This window comes from Loxodonta africana, chromosome 7 (assembly GCF_030014295.1).
Source record: "Loxodonta africana isolate mLoxAfr1 chromosome 7, mLoxAfr1.hap2, whole genome shotgun sequence".
Taxonomy (NCBI): domain Eukaryota; kingdom Metazoa; phylum Chordata; class Mammalia; order Proboscidea; family Elephantidae; genus Loxodonta; species Loxodonta africana.
The window spans coordinates 16,514,421-16,534,523 of NC_087348.1; the positions used below are offsets into that span (position 1 = coordinate 16,514,421).

Below are 20,103 nucleotides of genomic sequence, written 5' to 3' on the forward strand. Positions count from 1 at the left end.
TTGGAAATGATCTCTCTATTAGCCCCATGATTCTTCCTTGGGAATAAAGAGAGAACCAGAAAGGAAGGTTCCTTGATTTCAAAATGTCTCAAAAGGCTTTTTGTCTCGGTTACCAAGGGTGAGGGGTGCTCTTTGACCCTTGGCGCTCGGGCGATGACACCCTCTCTCGGGGCGGAGGTGGTGTCTAAACGGTCCTGGTGAAGCTTCTGAATTCTGAAGGGAGAAAGCTGCACAAAGACGTGGCCAGCTGTTCCGAAATGCAGCAGGAATGGGAGCTGGGCAATGTGAACTTCCATTCCCTTACCTCAGTCCGAGGCATTGTTAACAGACCTTCTGGATAAAGTGTGTGAGCGAATGAATGACTACAAACTTTAAAGAAGACCCTGTAACTAAGGAGAGAACTTTCAAGAGATTTGCTCCAAGGAAAGGAGACAAAATATACAAAGAATTAAAAAAATTCTATTTTTATTCTGATGCTTACAGACCTTTGAAGTTCGTGTGTGAAATGATAATAGAAGAGTGTGAAGATGAAATATTCTCCCTTATTGCCCAGGAGGCAGATGATCTAGCTGAAAAGCTGTGCAGTGAGAAATCAGGTCTGTGTGAACCTCCTTCCACTAACCACACTGAACTCTAGGAGTGACTGTGCTACTAGTAATAAAGAGGAGTAAAGCCAGCTCCCCACAAGGTCAATGTCTGCATGCTCTGTTTGCGTGCCGCCTTTCGTGATAAGAAATTGTATGTTTCTTGTGTATACTGTTTGTCTAATGTGTGTTTTTTTTATTGAAAATCTGTTGTTTGGCATCATGACAAACTCTTACTCTTTCTGTAGGTAAAGTTGAGGAGTCCAAAAAACTTTTAAATTACTTTTGCAGGTTTTGATAGAAACAGTCTTGGTAATAAAACATTCAATTCAGTAATAGGGAAAAAAATTGAAGACATTTTATAAAGAAACAGGGATTTAATAATGTGTATTATATATTCTGTAACAAATGTATATACACATATACATGTGTAAAGTCTTCTACTTGATAAGGACTTGATTTGATTTCTTAAATACTTGAGTGGTCATAGAATTAAGGAGATATTGCAACAAATTCTGAATTAGGTCTTTGGGCTTATAGATGGTTATTGGCAAAACAAACCACTTTTTGTCAAAAATGAGATTTAAATCCTTCAAAGTCATATATTTAAAAATTTTAAATCTCTAAAATTTGGTTGAATACACAAAAAAAAAAAACAGATACTTTTTATAGTGAACAGTAATTTTATTGGCCTTTCTGAAAAATACATTCTGGAGTCAAAGGATTTTGGAAGTAGGTTTTTTTATTACATCATGTGTTCTTAAAAGATGACATCAATGGTGATGTTCTGTTTTACTGAAAATTCTCCTATTTTTTGAAAAAATATTTTTCAGCTGACATTTAGTTTGGATTTGATTACAACCATTCCTCTACCTGAGTGTGTTTTGGAGGCATGGAGGTGGAAGAGGAGATGAGGACCTGGTGAGAAGCTACCTTTGGCCACGCTTAATGCTGGAGCGTGGTCCCAATATCACTCGTGGATATTCCATTGTTTCAGTTGCTTTGGCATTCAGCAGATTCTGATCTTAATTATTTAAAACGTCAGGGCATATTCTGTCCTGGTTTAAAAAAGGAAATGCATTGTTGTCGGTGAGAATTTAATGTCAAGATAATGCACAGCCTGCCCCCAAAGAGCTGACACAAAACTCTTTGCCATGTTACATAATTCCTTAGAAAGCACACTATTTAAATCATTCTTAAATTCAGGGAAATTTACCAAAATTTACCAAATTTTCTTCTCCTTACCCCAGCTCTTATTAAGAGTCAGATTTGTAAGTTAATGTCTTTTATATATTTGGGAAAACATCATATGTGCTTTTTTGGGGGGGTGGGGTCTATAGCCCGTTGGGAACCCTTTTGGCGTAGTGGTTAAGTGCTACGGCTGCTAACCAAAGGGCCGGCAGTTTGGATCCGCAGGCACTCCTTGGAAGCTCTATGGGGCAGTTCTACTCTGTCCTATAAGGTTGCTATGAGTCGGAATCGACTGGATGGCACTGGGTTTGGTTTTGGGTTTTATAGCCGGTTTAGTAGTATGTGAACCTGCACTATAGCTGATATAAAATGGAAATAGGATTAAAGAGTAATTAGCACTATTCTCAATGAGTCCTAGTGGTGCAGTGGTTAAACAGCTCGACTAGTAACGAAAGGCCGTCGGTTCGAACCTCCTAGCCCTTCCGCAGGAGGAAGATGTGGCAGTCTGCTTCTATAAAGACTACAGCCTTGGAAGCCATATGGGGCAGTTCTACTCTGTCCTTTAAGGTCACTATGAGTTGCAATCAACTCCACAGGAATGTATTGGGTTGGTTTTTGGTAACACCATTTTCTAGTAGGATAGTAAAATTGTTACTTAAAACATCATCTCTGTATCTTTTTAGAAACTTGTCTGTTTAAAATTAATGTAGCATTTAAAGTAGAAAGTCATCAACATTTTCCTAAATTAGGCTTTCTTAGTAAATGTGCTAAAGAGGAATACTACCTCTTAAAACCTAAGTGTCTTTCACGAGGAGAGAGTGGAGACCACGGGGGTAGTAAATAAACTTCCGTTGAGAATGTAGCTTCTGTAAGTTGTACAAGTGTTACTTCAGTTGTTTTCTCAATCTAATGCATAATTATTAAAAAGTCTGAAATAGAATCAATTCTAATGCTAAACACAGAATTTAAGAAAATTTAGGCTCCTGTCTATAACCTAAATGAACAGGGAGAGTTATGCCTTGTTCACATGAATGGATGGATGTTTTTCATTGGTGTGGATGATTTTGCTTTGAAAGGGGAGAACCACATCTTGACTCTTATACCTAATATGTTAAGTTTTGCTAAATATAACTTTTCAGTTTATTTTTGGATGTCCCAGTAAAGATGGCTTTGTATCTTACAAGATTTTTGATATCGCATGACTTGCATATTTTTTTCTCTTCAGAAAAATTTTCCAGATCAAACTTGTTAAACTCATGTAAATATCTGTAGCTACCAAAGTAGTGATTAAAATTACAGTTAAGTGACAATACACAAAGCACTGTGTTTCTTGTGGCTACAGTGACTCTTAAGTTTCCATCTGGGTCATTGTGAGGCTTCTCTGCTTTTGCTCATGAACGGTAATGGAACAAGTAGCTGCTCTCGTTAGCATCCTTCCTAACCACTTTTTTGCCTTTTTAATGACATATATTGACCACAAACAAAGGAAAGCAAAAACAAAAAAAAAACAAAAAAACAAAACACTTGGGGTGTGAAAGAAAAGCTGAGCATAGTAAAGTGAAAGGTGACTTAATTCTAAGTCAAAAAAATTCCTGGAGTAACATTGGAGGAGCGGGGCCAGAATGTAATGCTTATTAAAATAATGCAGAGAAACCATGTTTGGAGTGGATGGGTTGAAATTACGCTTTTATGAGATGGTTTATTTGGGTCTCCATGGAAGACTTGCATGAACCAGTTCTCATAAAGAAAAGACCAAATTGGCTGTGATGAGCAGTTTATTTTTGTTATGTGAATTACTATTCGCTAAGAATAAACCAAGACCAATGAATCCATTTCACTGAGGAGTGGAGAGTGGAATTGAGTCAAAGTCCCAAATGGGAAAGATACTTTATTTACTAAGATAAGCCCTAACCAAAAGAAAAGTCAATAGCTGGTCATAATTTTTATGCCTATTTCTCTACCTAGGTTGATATTTATTCGTATATGTAATAGCTTTATCTAAATAAAAAGTTTTAAACTGTCACCTTACAATTCAGTTTATAATGAAATATGAGAAAAAGACATTCTTTGATGTGGTTTTAAATTTGACACAAATTTGTGAACCAATCTTAAATGCCTTGAAGCAAATTCTATAGCATATTATGTAGTTTCATAACAAAATGCAATTAACAATGAAATTCAATGAGAAAAATAAAAATATACCTGCTAGAAAAAAAAAAATCTCAAAAGATTATCGTCCTGAAGGGAGATCTTGGAGACGAAGCAAGGGACCAGTTAAGGAGGTTGATAACCTCTGTATCACTCAGGAGGGCAGTTATTTACAACCCACATGGTTTTAATTGCCCCTTTTTTGTTGGGCAGTATGCTCTCAGATCCTTTCTTAAATGTGATGGGGAAGGTTCTTAAACATTTAAGGCCGTTTTCTTCCATAGCTGGATCATTTCTGAAGGAGGAGGCTAACAATAGGCTTTGTGCTCATCTCAGAGTCCAGGTGAACTAGGAAGCTCTCAGAAGCTACAAGTTGAAATTTCTGCTCACCATTTCTGAATACCTGGGTACACCACAAAGAAAAAGGAGTTGGATCACAAGAAAAAGCTAACACAAGAGGAACTCTTAGGTGAGTCACTTAAGGAATGTCAAGGGCCTAGGATACAGGCACAATTCAGAGGTTTACAAGTAACTCAGTGTCATTGTCCTTGAAATTATAAGAGACCACCTTCCATGATGGCACTTCGAGCTTGAAAAACAAACCTATAGAAGGATAGTATAAAACATAAGCTGTGTCAATACAGTCTAGCATAAAGTGGGGCTGGAAAAACTCTGAATGATTTCATTAGTGTTTGAAATAAGTGGGAAAACACAGACCCAGAAAAAAATAGTTGTGGATTTTATTTGATGGGCCTCTGCTGCCTGATATGTTCCTTATAAACAGCCAAACGTAAGCAGTCCACAGGTGACTTTGTGAGGGCTTGGATTCCTGAGTGAGTGGGTCCAACACAACTCTTGGTGAACGTGTCAATTTCTAGCAGAAGCCAGGGACCATTATTTAAGAGTAAATGTAATTCTTGGTCTTCTAACAGGTAACGTGCTCTCATTGTTCCTAGCAGACGAAGCTCTTCAGATTTTGTTTCCTGACTTACCTACGTATTAAACTTTTTCTAAAACCAACTGATCCCCATTAGAGCTAGAAATAAAAGGATTGTTGTTAGTTGCTGTCAAGTCAATTCCAACTCATGGTGACCCCAAGTATTACACAGTAGAACTGTTGCATACATTTTGGGGGGGGGGTCTGTAATCTTAATGGAATCAGATCAACAAAACTTTTTCTTCCACAGTACTTTGGAGTGGATTCAAATTGCCAAACTTCAGGTTAGCAGTCAAGTGCAAACTATTCGTGCCACTGAAACCAAAACCAAACCAAACTCACTGCCTGTGAGTTGATTCCAACTCATAGTGACCCTGTAGAAAAAAGTAGAATTGCCGCATAGGGTTTCCAAGGATCAGCTGTTCGATTCAAACTGCCAAACTTTTGGTTAGCAGCCGAGCTTTTAACCACTGTATCACCAGGGCTCCTTTAAACCAGCTGCTGTTGAGTCAATTCTGACTCATAGTGACCCCAAGTGTTGCAGAGTAGAACTGCTCCACAGGGCTTTCAAGGCTACGACCTTTCATAAGCAGATTGCCTGGTCTTTTTTCCAAGGCTCTTCTGAATGCATTTGAAACACGAGCCTTTCAGTTAGAAGTAGATCACTTAACCGTTTGTGCCACCCAAATATTAGAAAGTACTGCTGCTGAAATGTCTTAAAGAAAAGGAGCATGTCAAAGGCACAACCTTTTCATTTTCTATTTCCATTTTCTTCTGTTTTTATTCGCTAAGAAGCTTCAAATGTAGGTAAGACTGGGAAGGAGGAATATGTTATGCCAAAAATGGTGTGAGAAAGAGCTGAAGAACGAGAGCCAAGACAAACTCTATCCCAAGGTAAGCTTTATTCAGGACAAAAGAAGAAAGTTTAGCAATTCCTGATAAATTAGAGGCAAATAAAAAGGGGGTTTGATTAGAAATTATAGAACCTGGGGTGACAGAAAAACAATGTGATGATTAAAATGTGTCTCTAAGATTAACACTGGTTTAACCAGACACTCTGCATATGATAGGATTTGCTGCAGTAATTTTGTCCTTTAGGCATCTGTGGATACAAGCTTTGCAGTAGTCACCATCTCAAGTCTCAGAGTTTTCTGTCGTTCAGTTACACCAGCACACATTGCAAAACATTTTAATAGCTTCTCGTTTCTTTCTAAAAGAGATTAAATCTCCTCCAGCTTGACTTATTTCCATGGCAGTCAATCAGTGTTATGCCTTGAGTCTACCTGCTGGAAAGATATCTATGTGAAGAAAGGTAATGATTTTGTTATTGATGCCTCAGCTTCCCAACGTCCACGTCCTTTGCCCAAGCGTGACGCTCAAGTAATTCTGTGTCACTCTCCCCTGCAGGAAAATTCTCTAACCTGGTAACTCTCCATAGACTTCAGGGTAACTCCAAATCCAATAAAACTGTATGCAAAGTTGGTGAGTGGTTGCATTTTGCTGAGCGGAGGATCCAGAGTCTCCATTAGATTTTCGGAGACACAAAGAAATAAAAAATCACTGTCTTAGGGAGTCTAACTCTTAAGTATTCCTGATGTGAGGAAAGAAAAAGCTTTCATCTGAAAGAAAGGGAGCTTCATGACTCTTCCAACCTTATCTTATTTCACTTCTCTGGAGCCTTCCTAAGCCAAAAAAAAAAAAAAAAAGCCAAAGCCAGTGCTGTTGAGTCGATTCCGACTCACAGAGTCATAAAATCGTTAAACCACTCCATTTCCAAACTTGTGCTTCTTAGTAACTGGCTCTTCCCACCATTCTGTTACATTGTGAAAGCAGAAAGGCAGTAATAGGGTCATCAGTGCTTCTGATTATAGGTTAACTGAGCGTTGGTTCTCAAGGAGATTTCAAAGAGCAGCTCCTCCAGCCTCCTCTCATGACATATTTTACACATTAACTCCTCCAAGCATCTAGTTAACAGCAGAGCCTTGCCTGGGCAGAATCTTTCTTGTTTCACCACTATTTTTCTAAGTTGGCCTTATTTGAAAGACTCACATATTTGCAACATCTGGCAGGGGAAAACATGGTATTAAGACATTTTAGGAGATGGTGGGCTAATGATGGCCATTTACTGCCTTTTGTCCCCAAACCCAATGATAATATGTATCCAAGAGGATTTTTCAGGTCAAGTTGGTGATTGTACCTGGAAGGCACAGAATAACTAAACATGGATGATTTAAGTTTGTACAATTAACTCTCTGCATAGCTAAAAAAGAAAGAGTGCTCCTTTTCCCTTTCGAGGTGGAAATAAAACCATTTCTTTCTTTCATCTTTTCTTCAGCAGGTGGCAGCAAGCAGGCCCATGGAATGGAATGGAAACCACTCCTCTGTAACCATGTTTGTTCTCCGGGGTCTCTCAGATAAAAAGGAGCTGCAGCTCATCCTCTTTCCAATATTCCTAGGGATCTACCTGGTGACTCTCATCTGGAACCTGGGTCTCATCCTCCTCATCAGAATGGACTCCCAGCTGCACACACCCATGTACTTTTTTCTCAGTTTCCTGTCATTTATAGACATCTGCTATTCTTCTTCCATCAGCCCAAGGATGCTTTCAGACTTCTTAAAAGATGAAAAAATGATCTCCTTCATTGCCTGTGCCACTCAATATTTTATTGCGGCCTGGATGGGTCTGGCTGAGTGCTGCCTCTTGGCTGCCATGGCCTATGACCGATATGTGGCCATTGGCAGCCCTCTGCAGTACTCAGCCATCATGGCTTCTGGCCTCTGTGGGAAGATGGTCACTGGTGCCTGTGTGATTGGCTTCCTTAGTAGTTTATCTCTAACAGTCTCTTGCTTTCATCTTTACTACTGTGGGCCAAATATCATTCAACATTTCTTCTGTGACTTGCCTCAGATTATTCCCTTGTCTTGTTCTAATTCCTTCATCACCCAAATAATTCTTCTTCTGGCAGCCATTTTTGTTGTGTTTGGTTCTTTGCTTGTTATCCTCTTGTCCTATGGCTTCATCGTAGCTTCCATCCTGAAAATTTCCTCAGGCAAAGGCAGTGCCAAGGCCTTCAATACCTGTGCCTCCCACTTGGCAACTGTGACACTCTTCTTTGGCACAGCTCTTTGTGTGTACATGCGTCCCAGCTCTAGTCACTCCAAGAAGCAGGACAAGGTGCTAGCAGCATTCTATATCATCCTTATCCCCATGTTGAATCCTCTTATCTATAGCCTGAGAAACAAGGAGATCAAAGAGGCCTTCAAGAGGGTAATAAAGAGAACAACTTATTAACCTCAGTAAAAATAATATTTGGGAAGGTATTATTATCCCTGCAAGAAGAATGGAAGTGAGAATGTGTAAGTCACCATTTGCAGATAACAGAAATAACTAGGCTGCAAGAAGAAGTTAAAACCTAATTTCCTTGGTTCCTGGTGCCATCATGCTGAGGTGTCACCAGCAAGCAATCTGTCTAGGACAGTGATGACAACATTGAATGCAGCTTAAAAAGCCAGTTTCCATGATTAAAACTTGGGTAGATAAAAGCCTAAAAGGTGACTGTTCTTTGAGCAGAAAAGTGCTGGTAGATATTGTCTTCATAGAAGCGGCAAGAACTCAAGATGCCACACATCCTGTTCTTTTCTTCACAGTTTTTATTTCTTTTTAATTGTTTAACTTTTATTTGTATTCCAATAAAATAAAATAATATGTTAAGTTCAATGTATAAAAAATAAAACATTTGTAAGGGAATGCTATATCTTTGGTCCCAAATGGAGAGACAGGATTTGTCTGGGTTTAATTCTGAGGAACTTTGTTCCATCCACTTTACTCCTCAAGCATATGGGAAAAATTGAATTGTGAAAAAGATATGGGAGATATGAAGGGTAGGATGAAGTGGAAGCCCTTGGGGTCAAGGGTTGGGAAATATCCCAGGTGCTAGAAAGAAGTTAAAGGTGAGCGATGTCTGGGCATTTGTGGGTCTGGTGCATGCCCCATTTCATCACATTGGAGAGTGTACAGAGCCTCAGAAATCATGGCTGTCAAGGTGTGTCCAGGGAGTCAGGACTCAAGTCCTGGAGATCGAAGCCTTTCTGTGTGATTCTAGGGCCTTAGGTTTGACAAAGGATTGGCAGAGCCCTCAGACTCAGGGGTACCGGGGAGATTCAGAGTTTACCTGAATGAATTTTAAAAACAGATCCGTCTTTCAGAGTGGAGTTGATGGAACAAGGTTCATGCATATTGCATTAGCATTTATACAACATTTTACCCTTCATATAGTTCTATCACACAGATTAGATTTTTTCTATTCCTGTGTGCAGTTGGCAGGTGAAAAATTATCTCCATTTTATGGATGGAATGTTTGGTTATATTCAGGTCTTTCATGCTGTTCCCAGTGTAGGCTACGATCTATCTCAAATATCACAAAATGTGATTCATGGAACATAAATCGTTCTAACTGACTAAAATAATTTCCCCATTGATCTTCCACTTTTGTAAGTGTAATAGTCTTGGTATTATTTCTTGAAAACTGTCTTAAGAAGCTCTTCATTAATAAAATAATGAACTCATTGCCTCCTCCCTCACCCCTATTCCCATAAAAATATGATTGGCTGGAACAGAGCTATCCAAGAATGGAACTTCGCCTAAAATATTTCTGTAGCCTAGTGACTGGTAGGTAGGTGAGATCCTTTCCAAAAACTAACGTAGTCTGGTATGATCCTAAGTAGTGCTTTTAGATACAGATTAGAAATGCAGCATAATATTTGGGAAAGAACTCTAAAGCAGAACATTCCTACTACTAATAGAGGAAGGAGCCCTGGTGGTGCAATGGTTAAGTGCTGAGCTGCTAACTAAAAGTTGGTGGTACTAACCTATCCTGTGGTTCTGTGAGAGAAAGTCCTGGCAATCTGCTCCCTTAAAAATAAGAGCATAGAAAACCTTGTGGGGCAGTTCTACTCTGTCCCGTGGGGTTATTACAAGTTGAAAATTGATTCAACGGCCCCCAACAACAACAAGACTAACAGAGGGTCTTTTTTTATACTGCACAAAGTGTTTTATAACCATTATCCAATCTAATTATCATTATGATGAGCTACTCTATAAAGTTGTTACTGTCGTTGGTTGCCATCAAGTCAGTTCAGACTCACACCGACGCCCTGTGTGCAGAGGAGAATTGCTCCAAACGGTTTTCAATGCTCTGAAGGCAGATTACGAGGCCTGTCCTCCAAGGAACCTCTGGATAGATTCAAACTACCAAACTTTGAGTTACTAGTCAAGTGTTTAACTGTTTGTGCCACCCAGGAAACCACCGTATGAAGTAGCTACTACTATTAACCATATTTTATAGGTGACAAAACTGAGGCTTGGAGATGTTACTACCCATCAAAGTTCTGTGTTCCAGATCACACGACCAGCAAGTTGTAGAGCCAGAATTCATCTAGATATGCTGTTTCCAAAACCCATGACTGTAATAAATAGTGGCTGTGTCTTGAATTAGCTTTTTGCATTTCTTAGTGCCTCAGTTACCTATCTTATGGGTAGGGAATTACACCAAAACTGCCTCCCAGGCTGCTGTGTTGACTAATTCAGGTAAAGTACCTAACAACGAACTGTATTAACAGCTAGGAGTGACCTCTGGCTCCTCACCTGAAAGTTGAGGGTATTGGACTAGATGATCCCTAGGTCCATTCTAGTTCAAATGACTCCAAGGACAGAATATAAAATGCTATACTCATGACACCACGATAGGACCATGGGGATGTGGGAAATGAATCCAGGGGGACATGGCAAAGTGGGGTATCAGATCAGTAGGGACAAAAACTCCATGGCAACCGTACACCAGAGAGCATCACCTGGAGAGTTTCCTTCCTCTAATTGGCTTGTCCCCTTTCACCTCTGCCCTTAACAACACAGTTAAGAAGAAGCCCAGTTGTGTACCTCTCTGTTGCTGGGTGTGAGTGGACAGCCAGTTTCATGGGCCAACAGAGATATGGGGGTGTAATATGGCACACTTAAAAAATTGTTTTTGAAAAGAAATAAGCATTTTTGATGTTTCTTGAGAGCTGTGTGTTCTGGTATCTGGTCATCCTCACAGGGCAGGCCCTAGAAAGACCGGTGGACTCTGCACTCTCTTGTATATCCATGTGATTATTCCAGGAGGATCTACCGGTGGCAAGGTGAATGGTCTTCAGTCTCTCCTATTCTTCAACCCTTTCCTCTCCCTCACTTGCACACTCTCCACTCAAGGCCCTTCCTCACAGTCTCTTCCTGTTTACCCAAATCCTCTAAAATTTTTGTTAGCCATCTGACCTTTAGTGAAAAGAATAATCTCTGGTATAAAATTTCAAGTGTTACTCTGGGGTGGGGTGAGGGTTTGAATTTTAGTTCTGCACTTTCTTAAGGATGTGGCCTTGAGCTCTGTGTTTCGCCTGTATAATGGGAATAATAGAAACACCTAGAATTAAATGAGGCAATGTCTGTAAAGTCTGATATTATGAATGTCAATAATTAAGGACCAAAAAAAAAAATAATAATTTACAGTTGGCTCTCCTTATCCACAGGTTCTGCATCCATGGGTTCAACCAACCGTGAATCAAAAATATTCAGAAAAAGGAAAAGTTCCAAAAAGCAAAACTTGGATTTGCTGCACTGAGCACTATGCTGAATCCATGCGAATGAAGTGATGTGTAGGCATCCCCTGCTGTAGCCTCCCACCATTTCACAGATCCTCAGTCTCTTTCCAGCTCTTCTAGTTTGAGCGTTGTTTGCCTCCTGTCTTGTCGTTCTTCCCTAAACTATACAGTACTGTATAAGAACTATTTACATAGCATGTACATTGTATTAGGTTTATACATAATCTAGAAGTATATGGGATAGTATGCGTAGGTTACATGCAAATACTACACCATTTTACATAAGGGACTTGAGCATCCTCCAATTTTGGCATCCACGGTGGTCTCAGAATGAAATCCCGTGGACACCCAGGAATGACTGCACTGGGTTTTAGAGGAATTTCTAAGATCCAAACATACACGTCTGTGTTTCCCAAGTTTTCCTCCACTCCAAGGACTTTTTAAATTTAACTTTGATCCCTGAGGATTCTGTTTTTGAAATAATAATAATCAATTTGATTTCTACTTAAATATAAAGCCTGTGTTCATAATTTCTGGGTAGCAAGAGACAGACTGACTCGCTACATAATGACAGAACTGTTGTCTCCAAGCAAAGTGCTCATGTATAATTCCATTAGGCCTTTTGAAGTACTACAAATAGCCCTGCATTGTCATCTTTGGAGACCCTGGGATCAGAAGACACTAGACTGGGGAACACTGTGTCAGAGACACCCACTTCAAGCACAGGTAGTGTTGGTCCAACTTTCCTTTTTATCCTTCCTACACTTACATTGATCTTCATTTAGAAGCATTCCCAGGTTTCATTATCTGATTTGGTACCCAGCACAGCGTAGAAAACTCACCATATTTTTATTTTTAGATCAGCGTTGCAAAGTATTTTGATTATCTAGATCCACAAAGTAAAATCAACAACTTTCTGCATTCCCTTACCCGTTGCAGTGGAGTTGATTCCAACTCAGAGCAGCCCTATAGAACAGAGTAGAACTGCTCCGTAGGATTTCCAAGGAGCAGCCAGTGATTCAAACTTCTGACCTTTTGGCTAGCTGCCGAATTCTGAACTACTGCTCTACCAGGGCTCCCATTTTTTCTAACTGTGCTTTAAGTGAAAGTTTACAGTTTACATCATTTTCTCATACAAAAACTTATACACACATTGTTATATGATCCTAGTTGCTTTCCCTACAATGTGACAGCACAATTCTCTCTGTGACAGCACAATTCTCTCTCACACCCTGTATTTCCTGTGCCCATTGAACCAGCTCCCGCCTTCTCATCTCACCTCCAGAAAGGAGCTGCCCACATGGTCTCACGTGTCTTCTTGAGCTTAGAAGCACACTCCTCACCTGTATCATTTTATGTCTTATAGTCAGTCTAATCTTTGTCTGAAGAGTTGGCTTCAGGAATGGCTTTAGTTTTGGGCTAGCAATAAGTCCTGAGGTCATGACCTCTGAGACCCTCCAGACTCAGTCAGACCATTAAATCTTGTCTTTTTTACTAGAATTTGAGTTTTGCATTCCATTCTTCTCCTACTCCATCAGGGATATTCTCTCGTGTTCCCTGTCAGGGCAGTCATTGGTGATAGCCAGGCACCATCTAGTTCTTCTGCTCTTTCTTTCTCTTGGGCTCATATTTTCCTTGTGCTTTTGGTGTTCTTCATTCTCTTTTGCTTCAGGTGGGTTGAGACCAGTTGATGCTTCTTTATGCTCCAGAGCTCCCTTTTATCCTTCACACTGTGTTGGGGAATGGTGAGCCAGTCAAAGAAATTAATCAGAATGAGTGATGTATTCAGAGTTTTTTTTTCTTTTTCCTCTCACTAAATTTTAAGAAGAGAAAATTTCAGAACATGCTCTACTAGGATAAGAAAAACAGTGTACACTTACTCTTTTCTGAGAATGGTGGGTTACATAGACTACATTTAATTAGGGCTGCTCTGTCACCGAAATGTAATAAGAAGTGAAGAATTTTAGTGCAACTGACTGATCTACTGTTTGACTCATATTCATAAAATTGACCAGTTATACTGGTTTGGGGATATTGCCTGTAAGAGTTTGTATTTTCAAAATATTTCCATGGAAGCTCACTCATCTCGTTTAACATACCTGACAATGTGTATTGGCAGTACTGTATTCTAAGTATAAACAGAGAGAAAGATTTCCAACTTCAAAAAGCTGTAATTAAAATGATAAAAAAGTATTCTTAATTTCACATCCAAAGCTGAATGAAAAAAACATTTATTAATGTATTCAACATGTATTTATTGAGTTGTGCTTGTAATAATTTCCAATATTCTTACCATTAGATAGTAAAATATTTCAACCAATCCATGTGCCCTTTATAAACAGCTTCATCGACTTGTTTAGGGTACTGCATAAAAGATGTCATTAAAGAGTTATAATGTGGCTGGATGAGGGATAACAGAATAATATGTTAGAAATGAGTTCAGTCATTTATTAAGAATATTCCTGAATGTAGACTTGGAGACCATCTAACTTAGGAAATCATTTTAAGAGGAGCTCCTTGATACATCAGCATTAGTTCTTCCTTCTTCCTCTTTCTTGGAGGCAAATGATAATGGAAGTGAGAATTGCTAAAATATATTGAGCTTGTATTTTAGGCCCTTTATCTTCTTCAGTCCTTACAACAATCCTATGAGACCCATCTTACAGATTAGGCACCTGAGGCATGGAAAGGTTAATAACTTGCTCAAGGTCACACAGATATAAGTCAGAAAAGTCTATTCTTTCTCTTTCCCTTTCTGTCTCTTGATTCTGTTGAGGACAAAATGAGCAAAGGCATAGTCATTTATTTCTAGTGATAATACAAAATGGTTTAAAATATTTAAAAATATGAGTATGATATTTGGCTAAACGTAATTGATTGGATCCGTGCATTTGTCTCTTCTCTTACTGGATCTCACATAAAACAGGTGATAAGAGGCTTTAAAAATGCATAAAATCATCAAGGTGTCAATGCGAGAAAGAAGAGACTACATACAAGACAATTGGAAAATGGAAAGTAGATGCATGAGGGATAATTATCTCAGATTTGAAAAAGCAGAAAGCAATGGATGTGGGCAATGTGGGGGGCAAGGACAGAAGACCAGAAATAAGCAAGTTAATTCCTAACTCTAACCAAGTTGCACTGAAATTGTTGACAAAAAACAAAGCTCCAGGAATTGAAGACATACCAATTGAGATATTTCAACAAATGGTTGCAGTACGCAGGGGATACTCAGACATCTATGCTAAGAAATTTGGAAGAGAGCTATCTGGCCAACTGACTGGAAGAAATCTATACTATTGCCCATTCCAAAGAAAGGTGACCCAACAGAATGCAGAAATTATTGACCAATATCATTCATACCACAAGCAAGAAAATTTTGCTAAAGATAATTCAAAAGCAGTTGCAGTAGCACATCGATAGGGAACAGCCAGGAATTCAAGACTTATTCCGAAGAGGACATGAAAAGAGGGATATCATTGTTGATGTCAGGTGCATTGTGGCTGAAAGAAGAGAGTATCAGAAAGATGTTTACTTGTGTTTTATTGAGTATGCAAAGGTATTCAACTGTGTGGATCATAACAAATTCTACATAACATTTTGAAGAATGGGAATTCCAGAACACTTATTTGTGTTCATGAGGAACCTGTATACAGACCAAGAGAAAGTCATTCAAACAGAACAAGGGGATACTTCAATATCATTGGTTCTTGATCATGTGCTATGTCCTGAAATGGTTGACTTTTGCCAATTCTTTCTGGTACAGTGACTCTGTGTATTACTTCCTCTATTTATTTGATGCTTCCTGCATTGTTCAGTTTTTTGCCCATAGAATCCCACAGTATTGCAACTCAAGTCTTGAATTTTTTCTTCAATTCTTTCAGCTTGAGAAATGCCCATCATATTCTTCTCTTTTGGTTTTCTAAGTCAAGGCCTCTGTACATTTCATTATAATAGTTTTTCTTCTCAAGGTACCCTTTGAAACCTTCTGATGAACTCTTTTACTCCATCATTTCTTCAATTCATTTTAGCTATTCTATATTCAAGAGCAAGTTTCAGAGCCTCTTCTGACATCCATTTTGGTCTTTTCTTTCCTTCCTGTCTTTTTAATGACCTTTTGCTTTCTTCATGTATGATGTCCTTCCACAACTTGTCTGGTCTTTGTTCATTAATGTTCAATGCATCAAATCTATACTTGAGATAGTTTCTAAATTCAGGTGTGATATCATCAAGGTTGTATTTGGGCTCCCATGGAGATGGATTTATATTTTCTGGGCAGAGAACTAGAGAATTTCTATGTAGAGAAAAACCTGCCCTGAAGAAAATATGTACTGATAACTGTAGCAGGGGTTCATCACAGCAATTGTGAGGTTCCTGCCAGAGCACCTGTAAAACCCATCAGAGGAAAACCGCTGACCATCAATCAATTCTTGGTTTTTATTGCTCTACCCTGAAATTTGAAAGAACGACCAAGGATTACCAGAGAGAGGCCCTAAATACACAAACAGGAAAAAAAAAAAGGAACTCGGATGACAAAAAACAATACAGAGAACATAGGAATAAAAAAAAAGTACAAAAGTCTATAAGTAGTGTCCTCAGAGAGATTAAAGAAAATATTCTCAAATCTCGAAAACTTAAAATACTCAACTTTTAAAACTATGTACATTTATTATTTATTACATTGATAGCTAAATTACAAAAATTACTACTTTATTTATTTGTTGCCTGGCATCCATAATCATTCTTTCTGTGAGGAGTATCTTAAAATTATTTTGGGAAGGGGAATCCCCTTACTGTTCTCAGTCATCATCCTATGAGCATGATGGGTCCCAATTCTGGGTTTTGGTTGTAAACTCTAATTGATTTCAGCCAATCAACATATATCGTCCATTTGCCATTACAACTAACTTGGGGTTTAAGTGGGGGACAAGCTCAGTCAAGGCCAGAAACATGCAAGGAGGTGATTTTTGGGTCTTCTGGGAAAGAAAATGTTCCTGTCTTTTGGTCTTGGTGTCTTCTAAAGTACTCGATGGTTTTGCTGGCTCCCTTGAACTCTGCCTGTAGGACATTCTGACGATTCATTTGGATATTTTTTGTCTTATCACATCCACTTCAATTTCTTTCTATTGTTACAAACCTTCTCCGAGGCTTGTGAACCTGAGAACCTACCTTCCTGAAAGACGGGACTGGTCAAAGAGATGTGGAGAAGGAAATACTAGGTAAAAAGTTAGATACTGTTTTAAAAATATCTTGTTACACACAGTTTAGTGAGCATTTAAAAAAGAGAGCCAGATGCGCTTAAAGCAGGAGATTAAATATGTGTCAGTAAGATAAGTAGACCTTATATTCTGATATATGGCAACTAGCTGTTTGACTTTCTCTACAGTCTGGTCTCTTTTATCCACTCTAAATGATCTTCCTCTATATATATATAAAAAAATATATAGCCCAGGGTTTTCCTGAAATAAAAGGCATAACTTAAAGACTAAATGACAGGGGCTTCATTTTCTGTAGTGTTTCTGGGCTGGAAAAGAAAAATTATTCTCTTAGGTAGTGAGGTGGGATTAAGGGATCGGCAGGGTAATTTCACTTTCTGATTTGGCATGATCGAATGCTATTTGTCCTTTCAGAGTTTCCTACCTACTTTGCCAAGTTTTCCTTTTTTTTTTTCCCTTGTCTTTGCCCTTTGTCTCATGCTCATCCTCTCCTTCTTCTCATTTCCCTCTCTTACTCTTCTATTCTTTTAATCCCAAGCAGCTGGAGTTATGGGACACAAAAGGGGAGGCATTTATATTTCATCTTCACATTCCAAGTCATACTAAGGTCTTTCTGAATATAATCCACTCGATGATGTTTCATCCAAATAACAACTTGCTCAAATATGAGAAAGTAGAGTTGAGACTCCCTTTTCTGCAGAGTTGGGTTTATAATTGCTGGGTGTTTGCTGCTTCCTGGTGTCTTTTCAGTTAGAGGTCTCTGAGGACTACTACTATGCAGTGGTGACATAATTTGTTTCATAGATAACAGGGTTGGAAATGACCTCTATATCAGTCCCATGATTCTTTCTTGGGCATAAAGAGACAGTCTGCAAGAGGGTTCCTTGATGTCAAAATGTCTCAAAAGATTAGGAGCCTGAAGGGAGATCTTGGAGCCTAAGCAAGGGGCCAATTAACATGGCTGGTCTCCCTCCATCACCGAGTAGGGTGGTTATTTACAGCCCACATGGTTTTAATTGCCCATTCTTTGTTGTGGATTGTACTCTCGAGCTGTCTCTTAAATATAGTAGGGAGGATTCTTAAGCATTTAAGGCCCTCTTCTTTCAAGGATGGTTCATTTCCGAAGGAGGCTGAGTCAAAAATTGCTACCAGTGGGTCTTTTGTTCTCAGAGTATTGATGGAATGGGAAGCCTCAGCAGCTGTAAGTTGAAATATCTGTTCATGATTTCTGAGCATCTGGGTACATCGCTAAGTAAAAGGAGTTGAAACACTTTCTCAGAACTCTTAGGTGAGTCACTTAGTGACTATTCTGTAAAGAATGTCAAGCACCTAGGATAGAGGCACAACTCACGATTTACAAATAACTCAGTATCATTGTCCTTGAAGTCTAAATGTTATAAGAGACCATCTTCCAAGGTGACTCTTTTGACCTGAAAAACAAATCTGCAGAAGGATAGTACAAAATGTAGGCTGAGTCAATACATTTTAGCATAATGTGGGGCCTGGAAAATTTCTGACTCCTTTCATTAGTGTTTCAAATAAGTGGGAAAACACAGACCCAGAAGAATTGCTCTGGATTATTTTTGAGGGTCCTCCACTACCTCATTTATTTCACTTAAAAAGTCAAACTTAAACAGTCCACAGGTGACTCCTTTGGGGGAAGGATTCTGGAGCGAATGGATCCGACACAGGTCATGATTAACGGGTGAAGTTGTAGTGAAAGGGAGGGTCCATTAGTCAAGAGTACATGTAATACTTGGTCTTCTGACAGAAATCTGTCCTCATTGTTCCTCAACAAAACTCTTCAGATTTTGTTTCCTGATCTACCTATATGTTGAATTTTTAAAAAAACCAACTAATCCGTATTATGCTTGACATAAAATAGAGCAAAATACTAGGAAGCTTTGCTGAGGAAATATCTCAAAGAAAAGGAACATGTCAAAGGGGCCACATTTAATGATCTGTTTCCATTTCCTTCTTTTTAATTTTCTAAGAGGGGAAAAATGGAGGTAGGCATAGAGATGGGGAATGTATTTGCCAAGAATGGTGTGAAAAAAAGCCGAAGTAAGAGAGCCAAGACAAACTCTACCCCAAGATAAACTTTATCCAGGAAGAAAGCTAAGGAGTCGCCCATAAATAAGACACAATAAAAGATAAGATTTGATTAGAAATTATACACTCCGGAGTGGTAGAGAAAAACAATGTAACGTTTAAACCGTGTCTGAGATTAGTAGTGATATCACTGGTTTAACATGCCTCTCTGGCTATGGGAAGTTTTGCTTTGGTAATTTTAACCTTAGACATCTGTGGACACAGGTTTTGTAGTAGTTATCATCTGTTTTAGTCATCTAGTGCTGCTGTAACAGAAATACCACAAGTGGATGTTTTTAGCAAAGAGAAATTTATTCTCTCATAGTCTAGTAGGCTGCAAGTCCAAATTCAGGGCATCAGATCCAGGGGAAGGCTTTCTGTCTCTCTTGGCTCTGGAAAAGGTCCTTGTCATCATTCTTCCCCTGGTCGAGGAGATTCTCAGGTGCAGGGACCCTGTGTCCAAAGGACGAGTTCTGCTCCTGTTGTTGCTTCCTTGGTGGTGTGAGATCCCCATGTCTCTCTGTTTGCTTCTCTCTTTTATATCTCAAAAGAGACTGGCTTAAGACACTATCTAAGCTTGTAGATCTCATCAATATAACTGCTGCTAATCCATCTTATTAACATCATAGTGATAAGTTTTGTAACACATAGGAAAATCTCATCAAAAGACAAAATGGTAGATAATCATGCCATATTGGGAATCATGGGCTAACCAATTTGAGACATATTTTGGGGGGACACAATTCAACCTATGACACTGTCTAAAGGCCAAAATTTCTCTGCCCCTCAGTTATTTATTTATTTTTTTCAGTTATTTATGTATTGCAAACACTTCAATGCCGTTTCATTTCTTCTTCCTGAGAGAGACTAAATTCTCCTCCAGTTTGTCTCATTTCCTTGACAATCAGGGAGCGTTACTGCTTTTCTATTCGTTTACTGAAAGGATATCTATGTGAAGAGACATGATAATTGTGTTATTGATGGTGTTTTCCAGTATGTTGATTGCCCTGTTTGTACAGTAATGCCTCTGGAATAAGTTCTGCCATTCCTGAATTGTTTTGTGATAAATTCGTACAAAGAATGTTCCAGGGCCTTCTTGGATCCATAGTCCTGCTCACATCTAGCCGGTGATTACCCACAGGATATTGTGTCTTTCTCTGTTTCATGCTATGCATCATCTCTTTTCTTGTGTCTTTACGGGCACATTTCTTACCTAACTTCCTCGGTTTTGGCTCCCTTTCTGTCTCTTTTGAATCCTCCAAGCCAAAAAATGCAGTGCTTTGAATCCAAGAGTTGTTTCAAAGTA

The 20,103-nt window shown here is 38.9% G+C and overlaps 2 protein-coding genes across 2 annotated transcripts; both read left to right on the forward strand.

Annotated features, from left to right (window-relative positions):
- The first annotated feature begins 354 nt into the window (after positions 1–354).
- On the forward strand, positions 355–637 carry LOC100674015 (protein canopy homolog 1-like). The gene is given in 2 exon segments (XM_010602018.2): positions 355–372; positions 374–637. Coding segments are annotated over 2 exon segments (282 nt in total).
- A 6,605-nt stretch (positions 638–7,242) lies between these two features.
- Positions 7,243–8,152, forward strand: LOC100668882 (olfactory receptor 5A1-like). Its single transcript, XM_010602023.3, has one exon. The coding sequence runs from the start codon at positions 7,250–7,252 to the stop codon at positions 8,150–8,152; it is 903 nt and encodes a 300-aa protein (XP_010600325.2). The 5' UTR covers positions 7,243–7,249.
- The last annotated feature ends 11,951 nt before the right edge of the window (positions 8,153–20,103 follow it).

Excerpts from the sequence above, each read along its gene's own strand:
- LOC100668882 (XM_010602023.3), top strand. The coding sequence starts at position 7,250 with ATGTTTGTTCTCCGGGGTCTCTCAGATAAAAAGGAGCTGCAGCTCATC.